Source organism: Mauremys reevesii, linkage group 2, assembly GCF_016161935.1.
Source record: "Mauremys reevesii isolate NIE-2019 linkage group 2, ASM1616193v1, whole genome shotgun sequence".
Classification (NCBI taxonomy): Eukaryota; Metazoa; Chordata; order Testudines; family Geoemydidae; genus Mauremys; species Mauremys reevesii.
Genome location: NC_052624.1, coordinates 83,010,604 through 83,024,244, shown reverse-complemented (window position 1 = coordinate 83,024,244; position 13,641 = coordinate 83,010,604). Strand labels below are relative to the sequence as shown.

At 42.2% G+C, this 13,641-nt stretch overlaps 1 protein-coding gene across 15 annotated transcripts in view; it reads left to right on the top strand.

Annotated features, from left to right (window-relative positions):
- Window positions 1-13,641, top strand: part of LOC120398291 (myosin VIIA and Rab interacting protein) — a 345,847-nt gene that overhangs the window by 145,697 nt on the left and 186,509 nt on the right. For all 15 annotated transcript variants that reach the window (XM_039525619.1, XM_039525610.1, XM_039525604.1 and 12 more), the window contains one exon: window positions 8,814-9,035. In XM_039525619.1, the coding sequence (XP_039381553.1) occupies window positions 8,814-9,035 (222 nt within the window). The remainder of the gene's footprint in view (window positions 1-8,813; window positions 9,036-13,641) is intronic.

The following is a 13,641-nucleotide window of genomic DNA, read 5'->3' as shown; positions in this document are numbered from 1 at the left end:
AGCAAGGAGGCTCCCAGGAGAGAAGCTGCGGGGGGCGGGGGAGCGTTGCTGGGAAGAGTGGAGTTGCACTCCAGCTGGAATGGCTAGTGTGGTTTTCCTGGTACAAGGACAGGAGAGGATTATGCTGGAGAGCCAGGATGTGGTGAGGGACTCCAGGGCAATATGTTGCATGTACTGTTTGGACTATGCTGGGGGAATTCTGAATGATAGTAGAAAGACTTCTGTTATGATTTGTGTAAATGGATCACAGAAAGACTGTATTTGTATCTTCAAGGGCTGTATTTGTATCTTCAAGGGCTATATTTATTTATTCTCAGTAATACACTGTGGATTATTTGTGGGGACTCAAAAGGAGGGAAATGGAGGGTAGGCACAATTGTCGCACTGCAGCCTGTTGAAAGGGGGCACTCCAGGCGAAGCTGCTGTACGACAGCGTTACTCCTTGTTTGTCACAAACAATAATAAAACTGCCTTTGTCAGTGCATACTGCAGTGCTGACCTGCCTCAGTGCAGTCCTCTGATGCTGCCTGCTCCTGGTGCCGTAAAAGCTGCTTCCTCAGCAAGCTGTACTGCTTACCTAACTGCACGGTCTGGGTGATGGGTCCAGGGGGATATGCTGGACTTCCACATGTCAACATGAGGAAAGTAACAACTGTTTATTGATAATGAAATGGATAATAACACAAATCTGCACCTGCAGAGGGTTTCTAAACACATTTTTTCTTCCCTAACTATGTGTGTGCATGCATTCTCTCTCATATATCTCAAAATCTTTCCTTATCTGCCATGTCTCTCATCCGACAAAGTGGGTATTCACCCACGAAAGCTCATGCTCCAATTCGTCTGTTAGTCTATAAGGTGCCACAGGACTCTTTGCTGCTTTTACAGATCCAGACTAACTACCCCTCAGATACATATACAAAGTAATCTGGCAAAATTTGAATGACAGGGCAATGATTTCTGCTTCAAATCCTAGTGATTACATTAACCACTCAAGCTTTGCTTTGATCTCATGAGAACCCCCAAAGAATAGCTTTATAATTTACTTCCTGTTTCTTCTATGTGTATCAACTTACACATATTCAAAACCCATTAGTCAAATGTGCTGCTCACGCAAACTGGGGGGCACAGAACGTATTCTGGGGAGGCATGAGAAGACAGAGTGGAGAGTGCTGGCCACGTGCCCAACTCTGAAGGCAGTGCTGCTGCCAGCAGCAGCATAAAAGTAAGGGTGGCATGGTATGGTATTGTCACCCTTACTTCTGCAGTGCTGCTGGTGGCGATGCTGTCTTCAGAGCTGGCCAGACGGACTATGTACTATATACTTAAATGGCTCTGTTTGAATTAATGCTTTACTGTTTTTAATATTTAGTGAGAGTTGCCTGTTGATTTTATTTTTTAATCAGTAAATGTACTTGTATGGCAGGAGGGGATGCATAAACTACTACAGACACAACGAAGTTTGAGAACCCCTGTTCTTATACAACAGGACAGCAGAAAATGAGGCTAAATATGTCTCTTTAACAATTTACAAGCTTACATAGGAAGAAGGAATTTAAAATAATATCAATATATTATTTATCATCTAATTACAGTCTGACATGTCACTCATTTCCAATTGATTATAAACACTAATCTGATGGCTGTACCAGCAACTGGGAAAAAAACCCAACTGATACAGTGTCTATAAAGTGAAAAAGCGTGACTCATTCATTTGGTGAAAGTGCTTCCCCTGGCCATGAAATTGTTATCAGATTAGGTTAGAGACTAGTGCAATTAGCGTGGGATTGATTGATGTTGGGCATGTGTGTTCACTTCTGATCTTGGTACTGGCTGAATCTATTCTCTCCCTTAGCAATTGCATTGCCTGCTGTGCATTTTTAAGAAGATGGCACGTGTAAGGCATGCTGACATTCACAGGGCCCATCAGCGGTGTAATTGGTTCAGCAACAATTAGCAGTGAGTTTCCACAACTTGGCCTTCATTACATTTATTTTATGATGTTTAATAAAAGATGCAAAGGCCTTTGGTGTACCTACACTTCCCATTACCAGGAGCATGTGTGAATGAACAAAATCCAATGTTTCCACTGGGTTGGATTTAAAAAAAAAAAAAGAGAGATTGTATCCATGGTACATTTGTATGCAGATAGTGCTTTAAAAAATCAGTATCTCAGTAAGGTTTTAGCATAATAATTTCTGTTGTTAAGTGTACAGTACTTAGTCTCATAATATGAATTTACTCAGCCCTGGGCGTGATTTCTACATGCCCTTTATGGAGAGGTAGTATATAGGGTACTTCCAATCCCCAAAATGTCATAGTAAATGCTTGTTTTATATTCTTGAACCAAGCATTTATATTTGTTCTTCTCTTAACGAGTATTTGCCTTTTCTAAGATTATCTACAGGCTCCAAAATCCCTCGCTCTCCAGCTGGCCAGCTCTGAAGACAGCATCGCCACCAGCAGCAGTGCAGAAGTAAGGGTGACAATACCATACCATGCCACCCTTACTTTTGCGCTGCTGCTGGCAGCAGCACTGCCTTCAGAGTTGGGCACGTGGCCAGCGGCCAGCACTCTCCACTCTGTCTTCTCACGCCTCCCCAGAATACATTCTGTGCCCCCCCGTTTGTGTGTGTGTTTGCTATTGTAATCATTCAGTACAGAGAATGTTGTAATCATTCAGTACAGAGCTGCCTGAGCATAGAAGAGAGACCAAAGGAGCAGCAGAAACATGCCCAAGGTAAAGAGCTGCAGGAAGCCAGAAGGAGAGCAGTAACCATGAGCTGCTAGTGATGAATTCTGAGGAAAACGGTTGAGAGAAATGTCTAGAGCTGGGGAACCCTGCCAAGTTACAGGAAGGCTTGTCCAGTGACCCCTTGGAAGAAGGGGAGAGCCAGCATAGTCAGTGTAAGCTGGGACTGTAAGCAAGGGGTTGACACTTGAGGGAGGTCCTCGGGGACAGGGGTAGTGCTCACAGTCAGAGACCTGGGGAGTGTAACACTGCAGGGAGTCCGTGGGCAGAAGACCTGAATGGAGTGCTGTGGGAGGAGCCCAGGAACAAGGACTTGGTCCTGGAAGAAAGTTCCACTGAGCAGGGTAGGACTTACAGCCAAGAAGGTCTGGGGAAGTGAAACACTGCAGAGAATCTTCTTGCGGGAGACCTGACTTGGGGCTATAGGAGAATGCTCGTGGGAGAGAAGCGGGTCTTGGAACTCTTGTGTAGAAGATGAGGAGAAGGGGGCCCTGAAACAGGGCTAGAGAAACAGCGATTGAGTGGTTAATGACTCCCTTGGGTGGGTGACCTGGGAATGGTGACATTTGAATGGGATTGAAAAGCAGCTGCTTTGTAATCGTGTTTTATTTTTGGGAGTTTGAGGAGCTGTTTTTACTATGAGGGGACTGTGGTACTTTATTTGAATAGAAGGGTTTGAATTTGTCATTGAGACAACATGCCTTTGCATAGGTGACTAAAGAAGAAACTGAGGTAGGTGCACTTGTCGTGCTGCAGCCTGCCTCTGGAGGGTACATGAGGCAGGGGCCAAATTAAGATAGGGGCCATCTAAGCCCCTGAGATCAAATATTGGCTTTTCCCTTTTCAAAAAGTTTCTGTACAATGTTCTTTTTTAGCAATAAAAACAACTGGAACTAAAAGACCTAGAAAAAGTTTGGATCTGCTGCCCAGTTTTGTACTACAGTAATAATTTACACTGGGTTACATACTCTCATTACTAGGCTATGGCATATAATGTGATGTATAGTAAGGTTTGGATAAGACTCAAAACTGTTTAACACTCATCCAAGTTATTGGATCTTCGGAACCAGTTTGCCTCTCCCTGCTGGAGCTTGCCTGTTAGCTGTGAGAGTGAGTGCCAGGATCGCCTTTTATTCTCTACCTTCTTGTCCTATTTACTTCATGACTGAGCAGTGAAAATGGGCTAATTCAAAGTACTGGTCATCAGGCCCTGCAGTGTCATTCCATTCCTGCAGTGTCGTTGATGATTCCTCACTCTCTAATAGGAATTCTCTAATTTGCTTCCCTCTGTATCTTCTTTTCCCCCCCACATATTTTCAATAAACTTTTAACAGCTGAACAGTTTCCATATTCTGGACAATGCAACCTATTGGCTGCATTGGAGCTTGACGGTGATTTAGTGAGAGTAGCACCTTGACAATGGAGGGGAAGACACCGGTAGTATTGCCAAGCCCCAGCATTCAAACACTATGAGTCAGCCCTGAAAAATCATAAAGTTGAAAAAATAAATAAATAGTGAGCACTTTTTATTTGCTTTCTGGTTTCTGAGCCTGTAGGGTTCCTTTGCTTCATGTTTTCAATAGCAGGAGCTGTTGTCTGGCTAGCTAGGACAGCATAGGGAGCAAAGTCTAGGCAAAGCAACAAGATAGGGCAGACCCAGAGTTTCCTACAAAGTTCTAAAGACTCTTGACTCCTCCGCGCATTTCCTTTCTATCCCCATATACACATCTTCTGTAAGCCTTTGCTCCCCTTTAGCTTAGGGAGTGTCTACTCTTTGAGCCGGTGAAGTAATTCCAAGCTCGAGGAGACATAGCTGCGCTAGTTCTGATTGAGCTAGTGCACTAAAATAGTGTAGCCGTGGCAACACAAGCCAGTAGGGGCTGGCTGCCCCCAGTATGTAACAGGTGTCTTGCACTATTTTCACTACACGTGACTGTGTTCAGCTGTGTACACTCTTAGTCATTTGTTCAGAGAAGAAGCCATATAAGCTGATGCATAGTCCATACTTATCACACGCTTCTAGAGATTAGAGAAGCAAAATAAAGAGTATGTGACTTTGGTCTATTCCTCTACACGATTGCTTTGGAGGATTGTTCTCTTCGTGATTGCTTTGTCTAGTCTAGATTTCAACATTTACAGCGATTCTTAGATTTTAAGGTCAGGAGGGATCATTTAGTCTGATCAGCTGTTTAACCCAGGCCACGTGATTCCTGCATCAAGCTCAGAACTTCTGATTGAGCTAGAGCAATGGTTCTCAACCTGCGGCCCAATCAGCACAGAGCTGCGGCCCATGTGACATCCTCAGGCCCATACAGGGTAGTACTGGATGCAGCCCAGATGTGCGGCCCACAGTGGTAAATAGCTTGAGAACCTCTGAGCTAGAGCAGTGGTTCTCGGCCTTTTCAGGCTGGTGACCCCTAACAGTAAGGATTATAGTACTGCACACACAGCAAATTTTACTTAGTAATGATAACTCAATTGCCTGCAAACTGTATTGGTGATGGAACAGATTCATATTTGGATCATTTGCTCAGATGCTATCATCATGGGAGGGGGATCCTATAAAGCAAGCTAGATAGCTTTTATGACAACTAGCGTGAAATGAAGCAACATATTTTTAACTAGTATCTTTCATATAAGGATCCCAATTTTCCATACAATTAGTCTTCCTAGAACCTATGGGGTTTAGATACAATCTGTATTATGGTATCTATTTTACAGATGGGTAAAGTGAAGCATAGAGCATTTAGTGATCTGTCCAAAGTCAGCAAATAAATGGCAGAATTGGGAAGAAAGTCCAGGAATGCTGACCCCAAGTCTCATTCTTACCTCTAGTGCAGTGGTTCCCAAACTGAGGTTTGCAAAATGTTACAGGGGGTTCTTGGGGAAAAATTTCCCTAATGGCGGACAGAGCTGTCCCTAGGGACCCCAGGCAGCACGGGGCCAGCAATATGCAGTCCCTGGACTTCCAGGAGCTAAGCAGATCAAAGCAAGCATATCTATCACAGTGAGGAGTTTTAAACTTCAAGACTCCTTATAAGAAATGGAAAGGAAGGTGGATATTTTTTGCTGTTTTTAAAATTAAATAGGCAGCTAGTATTCTTTTTTAAATTATTATTAAGAACAAGTTTAGGCTTTATTGTAACGTGCGTTGTTTGCCTGGACTGCTCAAGACCTGAATGCTTGTGAAAGAGGAACTCTTTGAGTTGGCTTCTTAAATACCTTCATGCTGTTTCACATCTGATGCTCCTTGAAGAAACATAGGAGCCTTGTCTTATAACAGGCTTATTCAAAGTGATACAAGCTACGAAAGTGAGATCTTGGAAGAGTGTTTCCGCTTTCATAATGTAATAAAAATACTGCAATGACAAATAATAAATAATGTATAATAATGTCATAAAACAAATTTTATATTTCCAAGATCACTGCTTTTATAATTCATACTCTGGTAAAGGAGAAAATCCCTGGAAATATTCATTTTTAGCAGGGGGGTTGCGAGACTTGACATTTTAGTGAAAAGGGTTCACGGGTTGTTAAAGTTTGGGAACCACTGCTCTAGCGCTAGCTCTTTCATCACAAGTGTGTTGTTATGACTGTATTCGATCGGTTTCCAAATTACAGGTACCTATAATTTGTATAAACTGATTTGCAGTACATATCTTCAGAGCACCAAGATACCTACTGTAACAGATCATAAATCTTAGTATTAAATAGTCAAGCTGCAAACCTGGCCTCTTTTTTTATGAAGCTGGCTAAACTCCTTTAGGACACTTAAAAACAAATTGAAGCATGGCAGCGACAATTAATGTTTTTGACACAGTATAAAAAAAGAAAAAAGGAAGGGGACCGTCAATCAAAATTTAATCGAGAGAATTAGACCAAAAGCATTATGCTAAATAATGTTCCTAAACCGGCTTTTGTGTAGGATGACATGCCAGAAAACATTCACTACCCAAAGCAGTGACTGAAGTTAAATACTTAAGTTTTTTACATAAACTGTCACAACAAGGCCTTTTGGTTCAATCAGAAGAATTAATTAATTTTTAGTCTGACAATGTGAGTGTACATTTCTATTTCCTAAAATACACACTTCTAAAACACAGTTCTGTGGCAGAGTTAGATTTGATGGTAGAAATTGTGGATACCTTTGCCTCCTTTACATTCAAGGTTTGTACAAATGAATCACAAATTGGAAAAGACAATGGGCGGGGCTTCCTTTTTCCCTTCCCTTTGAGTGGCAGTGTAATGACTAACCACAATTTACCTCTTTACTACTACAAATGGTTTTCCTCCCTTTACATTTCCCCCTTTTAAAATACAGTCTGCTCACGCTTTAAACATAATGAGCCAAATTCATCCCTAGCATAACTACTGAGTTTGTGGAGTTACCCCAGGAATTAATTTGGTCCAGTTTATTCACGCTAAACAAATTGTATTCCCTTAACTTGTTCCTGTAAGTAATGGTCTTATGTCTGTTTGAACTGTCATATTTCTCCTGGACAGTCACAGAAATAAATAATTCCTCCTGGAAAACAAATGCCTTAAATAAAATAAGCCTCTCCTTTGGAACTGCATAGACATTCTTCTTATGCTTGATCTGCCTATCTGGCGTAACTAAGCAATACTGTATTCTTCAGCTGCTCTGAGATGGATCAATACCACCAGTGGCTAAGTAGGTCCGAGGTGTTAAATATTCAAAACATCTCATGCATGCAGAACTCCGTTTAATACCAAGGTCTGTGTAGGTTTGGAAAATATACCTTTTATATCACTGATGTGATTGCATTCCTTTTAGACTTTAACTTTAGAATTGGTTTGTAAGGTTTTCACAAAATGGACTATTTTCACTTTGAGTTATGAATCTGAGAGGTGGAAATGGCAGATAGGAAGACAAATAACACAGTACTATGGGCTTTTTAGAAACATACCAAGCTTTGTTTACAGTGATTTATGTACTGAATCTTAAACCAATTTCTGAATACATATGTGCTAATAAATACATATTTTTATCTGTTCTTTTAGCAACGGTGTAATAAAGTGTTAATTTAAATTAAAGTCAATGAATCATGATTGTTTTCCTGTATGTTAATCAACATGTCCTGCTGTATATGAGATTTTGACATTATCCTATGTTGTCTGGTCATACTAAATAATAATGATCAGTCATTAGAAGTGTCCAAAGTATTCATTATAGTACTATTCTATATAAATGTAGGCCATTTTTATTTAGGAAATTGGGTATGAAACACTCCTGATTTTTTTAGTGTATGCATTGATCTTAAGTATTTGCAGAATAATTTCAATGAGTATTTTGCAGCCTATACAGTGTTTACAAGCTGCTCACTTTAACTAGATGCTCTTTGTTGCTTGTATTTTGTGGTCAGTTGCTTAAGTCACATGGTATTGTTTCCACTCTTCGATTGGATGGCTGATACATTTTAAATAGTAGAAAAGCAAATAATGAATATCAAACCTCTGGCATGAATTTTTGGACGAGTAAACACTTGTGCTAAAGCTTATGGAACTTTCACGGTTTGGAAATATTTTAACTAATAACCAGCAGTTGGTCCAATATTTGCCCTTATTCAGCAACATTTTTAAATCTCATTGAAGTTAAGCAGCTGAATTGGGGCCCTTGTGAATAATATAACCTCATGAATCAGATCAGTTTTTTAAAATACTGTCCAACCAGCTCTTTCACTTTTGTACAGTGGTTTTCATCTTCAACGCATTCTAAAAACAGTAATGAATCATTAAAAAACCCTGCTAATTATTAACGAAGAAGAGGGCCACGGATGTGAAGTCATATGGTTTTCTCCAGAACATGGTCCAGAGAGTTGGTGACTTGCTCAAGTGCACAGTCAGAGGCATGATTAGACTGCGGAAGCTCCTGATTCCCTGTTCTGTGGCCAGACTATGCATTTCTATCATGCATTTTTCCATAGAAGGTTGTTTTGGGGGCCTGATGCGGCTGTAAGTAGGGGGCTAAATGATGTAGAGAGAGAATTCCAAATGGAGGATTATTTTGATTTGTCTTTTTGTTTCTTCTTTTTGGTTCCAGTGAGATGAAGCAGAAACTCGATGAAGAGGGTAACAAGTGCAGCATCCTTTCTAAGCAGCAGAAGTTTAATGAGCACTGTTGCATCCGCTGTTGCTCTCCTTTTACGTTTCTCATCAATAGCAAGCGGCAGTGCCAAGACTGCAAATACAACATCTGCAAGAACTGCAGCTCCTATCAGAAGAAGGACAAGGCATGGCTCTGCAATGTCTGCCAGCAAGCTAGGTAGGTGCATATTGTACCACTGCCAGGTACAGAACAGCTGGACTGAAACCTTGATTTGACCTTTCCTCCTAGTCCCTCTCTTCGTCAGCTGTTAACAGTGATGAGGTGAAAGACATGAGACACAGAATAGTGTCTAGAAGTTGTTATAAGGATTGCTTTGGGCCAGGAATGTTTTACTCTAAACCTGCTTTGCTGGATTGATAAACCAACAAGTACTAATTGGATTTAGTCTGCATCAGGGGTGTGATCCTTATAATATCTAGGTTACTAACAGGTAAGCACAGATGGTTAAAAGGTGGCCAGCCATTTTGCAGCAATCACTTGAGAGTAAGGCCGGGAGGGTGAAGAAGGGTCTCTCTCAGTAGATTATCCTGCAGTGAATTTGTCTGGAATGCTTTTCTAAATGACAGACTTTCCATAAAACACGAAATGCTTCAAAAAATACACTCCAAACAATACCGTAATTTTCACAACTGGGACTAGTTCAAAAAATGCTGCCTGATGGAACCTTGGATAGAATTGCTTCCCCACCCCGTGGGCCTGAGATAACCAACCCTTTTAAGCCAGCATGAGAAAAAACCCAAACCCGTAAAAAGATCCAGCCCACATAAAACAGCTCTTCGGGGGCAATCTTCCTGGGAGACATTTGTTCTTGCATGGTTCTGTTTCAATTATGGTAGTTTAAGTAAAACAAACTTGGCCCAGGGTGGCCAATGTAATCTCAGTCCTCTGTCCTGGCGGGGATATGGATAAAGGAGACCATCCTGATCCCTTTTCCAGGCTCCAATTCACTCCTGTCTAAGAGGAAGCACTGCTGTTCCTTATCAGGAGCTCTCCTTTAGCCCACTGAAAGACTTAGATATTAATGACATCACATGAACCATACCTGCCAGCTCCACCCTTTGCCTGGTTGCTAGGTTAGGCTCTGGTGCCCCGATGCAGCATGAAATACCCTTTCCTGCCTCCCTACAGCACAAAGAAGGGGAGCAGCGGGGGCCTAGGGAGAAGAGGAAGCAGCAGCCCCCCACCCCACACTGAAGTCCACATTTATATCAGTGCAACCCCATTGTGCTTGATTTACAACAGTGTAGATCAGGAGTAATTCCAGTGTGTTCAATAGGGTTGCACTAGGGTAAATGAGATCAAATCAGGCACATTGTATTCCACGTAATATAAAATCTTATAATAATATTGCTTGGTGGCAGTGTCATCTCCAACAGCTGGCAAATGCAATTGCCTACCTTCCCACTCTCCCTCCCCTCCCATGTTGGTGATCAGTCCTGGAAGAAGGTGTTTGTTTTTGATTTGATCATCTACTGTAGTTTAAGGCCATGTTCCTGCAGGTTACAAATATACAGAGGAAACTAGTAAAAGATAATCAGTGCGGCTAGTTCGACAGAATATTTGGTTATTATCTACTATAAAGCAAGAATATAGAATAGCTTTGACAATGGAAAACTCTTCTCTTCAGTCTGTCTACCTGTATTTTGTCCCTTTGTACTCAGACTATGTTAGGTAAAGAGGAGGATTTTGTGGGTAGCGTAGATAGTTATGGAATAGATGCAATAAAACACTAGCAAATAGAAAAATAATTGCCTTTTGATAAGGGTTATTTCAGCTAGAGAGAATGGGAATGGAATGCTACTGTTGTGTTTTAAAGTTTAGTTTCAAAAGCTTAAACCTTATGAAATCTGTCTTATTTCGAACTTGAACCCAGGAATTAAATTATCCAGGTTTCATCAGAATCTGTTCTTTGCTCCCTTGACTTTTTGTTGAATGTTAAAACCAAATTTTTGACAGTTTTGGATAGGAATGTGGGGTTTTGTGTTAATACTTCTATATCTGTTGGTCATATCACTGTTCCCAACTTTCAGTGTGGACAAAAATCAAGTAATGTCATGAATCCACTTAGACACATTTTTTCACTTTATGAAACTTCAGTGATGAAACATCCATAATTCACAAAACGATGGGCAATTTATTATAGACCAGAACAAAGTTCTCATTTCTGCTGTCTAGATGGGTTCAGACAAATAGAAAACGCTAAACTCAATAGGTATAAAATTATATGAACTGAAACTGCTAAAAAAGTGTAACAAAAATCAAAGTGAAACTCCACTTGACAGCCATATATAGCGAACAGCAATCAACTGAAAGGTTTTGACATAAATTGCATGAAGCACACAGCAAAGTGATGCAAAAGGCACCGAAAATACTGCTCTGTATTTCAAAGTATCCTGCAAAATTTAAAAAACTCTATGTATAGAAATATAGATCTATAGAGATGTGTTTTATATAGACATAGATACAGATGTATTAAATGTTGCTGACCAGATACCTATAATACAACATTTATTAGTAGCATTCTGTGAAGTGGTTTGTTTGTTTATTTATTTATTTAAACTGAGAATTGATATTTTCATCTACTGCCTCAAGGGGACAGAAATGCCCAACATCAGCAGCCAGCTCATGGATCTCAATATCATGTGATGCTGGCTCTGAGGTTGGTAGCACTGGTGTTGCAAGATCAATGAAATAGCCAGTAGACTCCTCCCATTTTATGCACAGATCCAGACATCACTGAAAAAGACTTTTTGCACTTTCAGCGTCTTTTATACTTTTTACTTTTAAAGGTAATGGGGATGAAAGTCCTTGCTTATGCAAGATGCTTCAACATTGTGGGATTGTGACTTCAGGCAGAGCCCTCAGTTGGTGTGGTGCCTAAATGGCAATAAACCAGGAGGCACTATGAATCAGAGACGCAGCTCCGAGCCAAAGTTCTTTCTCTACTTCCTCTTTGCTTCCGGGGCAGTAATTTCCTGCCAGCCTACAATAAGAGATTACTGGCGCTCACTGGCTCAATTACTTTGGTCAAGGCTATGGTTGTTTTTCACCCCACCTTGCCAATCTGTTTTGAGGAGGGAGAATATAGTCAAGTAACCATACTTGCGTCTATGCGTCTGCATTGTTGCGTAGGGATGTGAAAGGAGTTGTTACTCCCCCTTATTCCTGTGTGAGTGTTTTTAATCCAGGTCACAGCCTAGCTTTATAATGAAATATTTCTGTTAGTTCTTCTGAAGCTCTGGAATAATTCATTACACACACTCACTGATTATTTTCATCTATGGTTCATTTATTTGTTGTACCCCTACACCAGGAATAAAACGGAGGCCCAGCTTCCCTGAATCACAAGAGTAGTACCACTGAAGTTGACAGGGCTACTCGTGTGGATATGGGTTGTGGGGTTGGTCTCTTGTTTAACTCTGCTGAAATTAAGCCTTTAACGTATCATGGATCTTTTTTTGGGGGGGGGAGGGTTATTAATGTTGTTGACATGTTATGAAAACATATTTGAGACACATAACAGAGCCCTAATAAATCTATTAATTTAAGGATAACAAATTGTTTTCTCCAAAGTAGACAGGATCCTTTTAGGTTTTTTTCCCAGGTGCATAGAAATCTCAACTGACACATTTTCAGAAGCAGTGAGCATAGAAAACAGAATGAGCCACTTTCACTTTAAAAAAATTTTTTATCATAAGAATACATTTTTTTTCAGTTTTTGAAGGTCGCTTCATTACTCAGGAAAGGTGCCAGTTTGACATTAGTGGAGATTGAAGTAACCTACCATGAGAACAGGCAATGATGCCCACTGGCCCTGCCATTGCACCTCTCTTCTGCCCTGTAAGGACCATCTCTAGAGATGAGAAGTTTCCATGCTCATTCAGCCCTTGGCTCCTCTCTTGAGGCTGCCAGTGGAGGTGCAGTCGGTGCCAGTTGTTTTTGTGAAGTGGACACCATTCTGCTAGGATCTAGTCCAGGGGTGGGCAAACATTTTGGCCCGAGGGCTACACCTGGGTGAGGAAATTGCATTAAGGGCCATGAATGTAGGGCTTGGGCAGGGGGTTGGGTTGTGGGAATGGCTGAGATGTGCAGGGGGTGGAGTGCAGGAAGGGTGCGGAGTGCGGGATGGGGCTCAGGGCAGAGGGTTGGGGGCTCAAGGCAGGTAGTTAGTGTGCAGGCTGTGGCAGGGGGATCAGGGCAGAGGGTTGGAGGGCAGGGGGTTGGGGTGCAGGGTGTGGGCTCCGGCCTGGCGCTGCTTATCTGGAGCAGCTCTGTGGTGGCAGCGGCATGCACAGGGGCCAGGGCAGGCTCCATGCCTGCCCTGGCCAAGCGCTGCTCCCAGAAGTGACCGGCACCACGTCCCTGCAGCCCCTGAGGAAGGAGGGGGCAGAGGGCTCTGCACACTGTCCTCGGCTGCAGGTACCTCCTCCGAAGCACCCATTGGCCGCGGTTCCCCGTTCCCAGCCAATGGGAGCTTCGGGGGGTGGTGCCTGCAGGCGAGGGCAGTGTGTGGAGCCTTCTGCACCCTCCTCCCTCAGGGGCCGCAGGGACGTGGTGCCAGCCACTTCCAGGAGCGGCACGGGTCCCGCAGTGCCATGGGGGTGGCAATCCCATGGGCCGGATCCGGCCCATGGGCCATAGTTTGCCCACCCCTGATCTAGTCTGGGACCATAAACTTGTTTCCAATAGGCTACTGAGTAGCCTTAAGATAGTAATGATTTTTGGACTGCTAAACTGGGCTGTGTTCAAAATGGTAAACTAG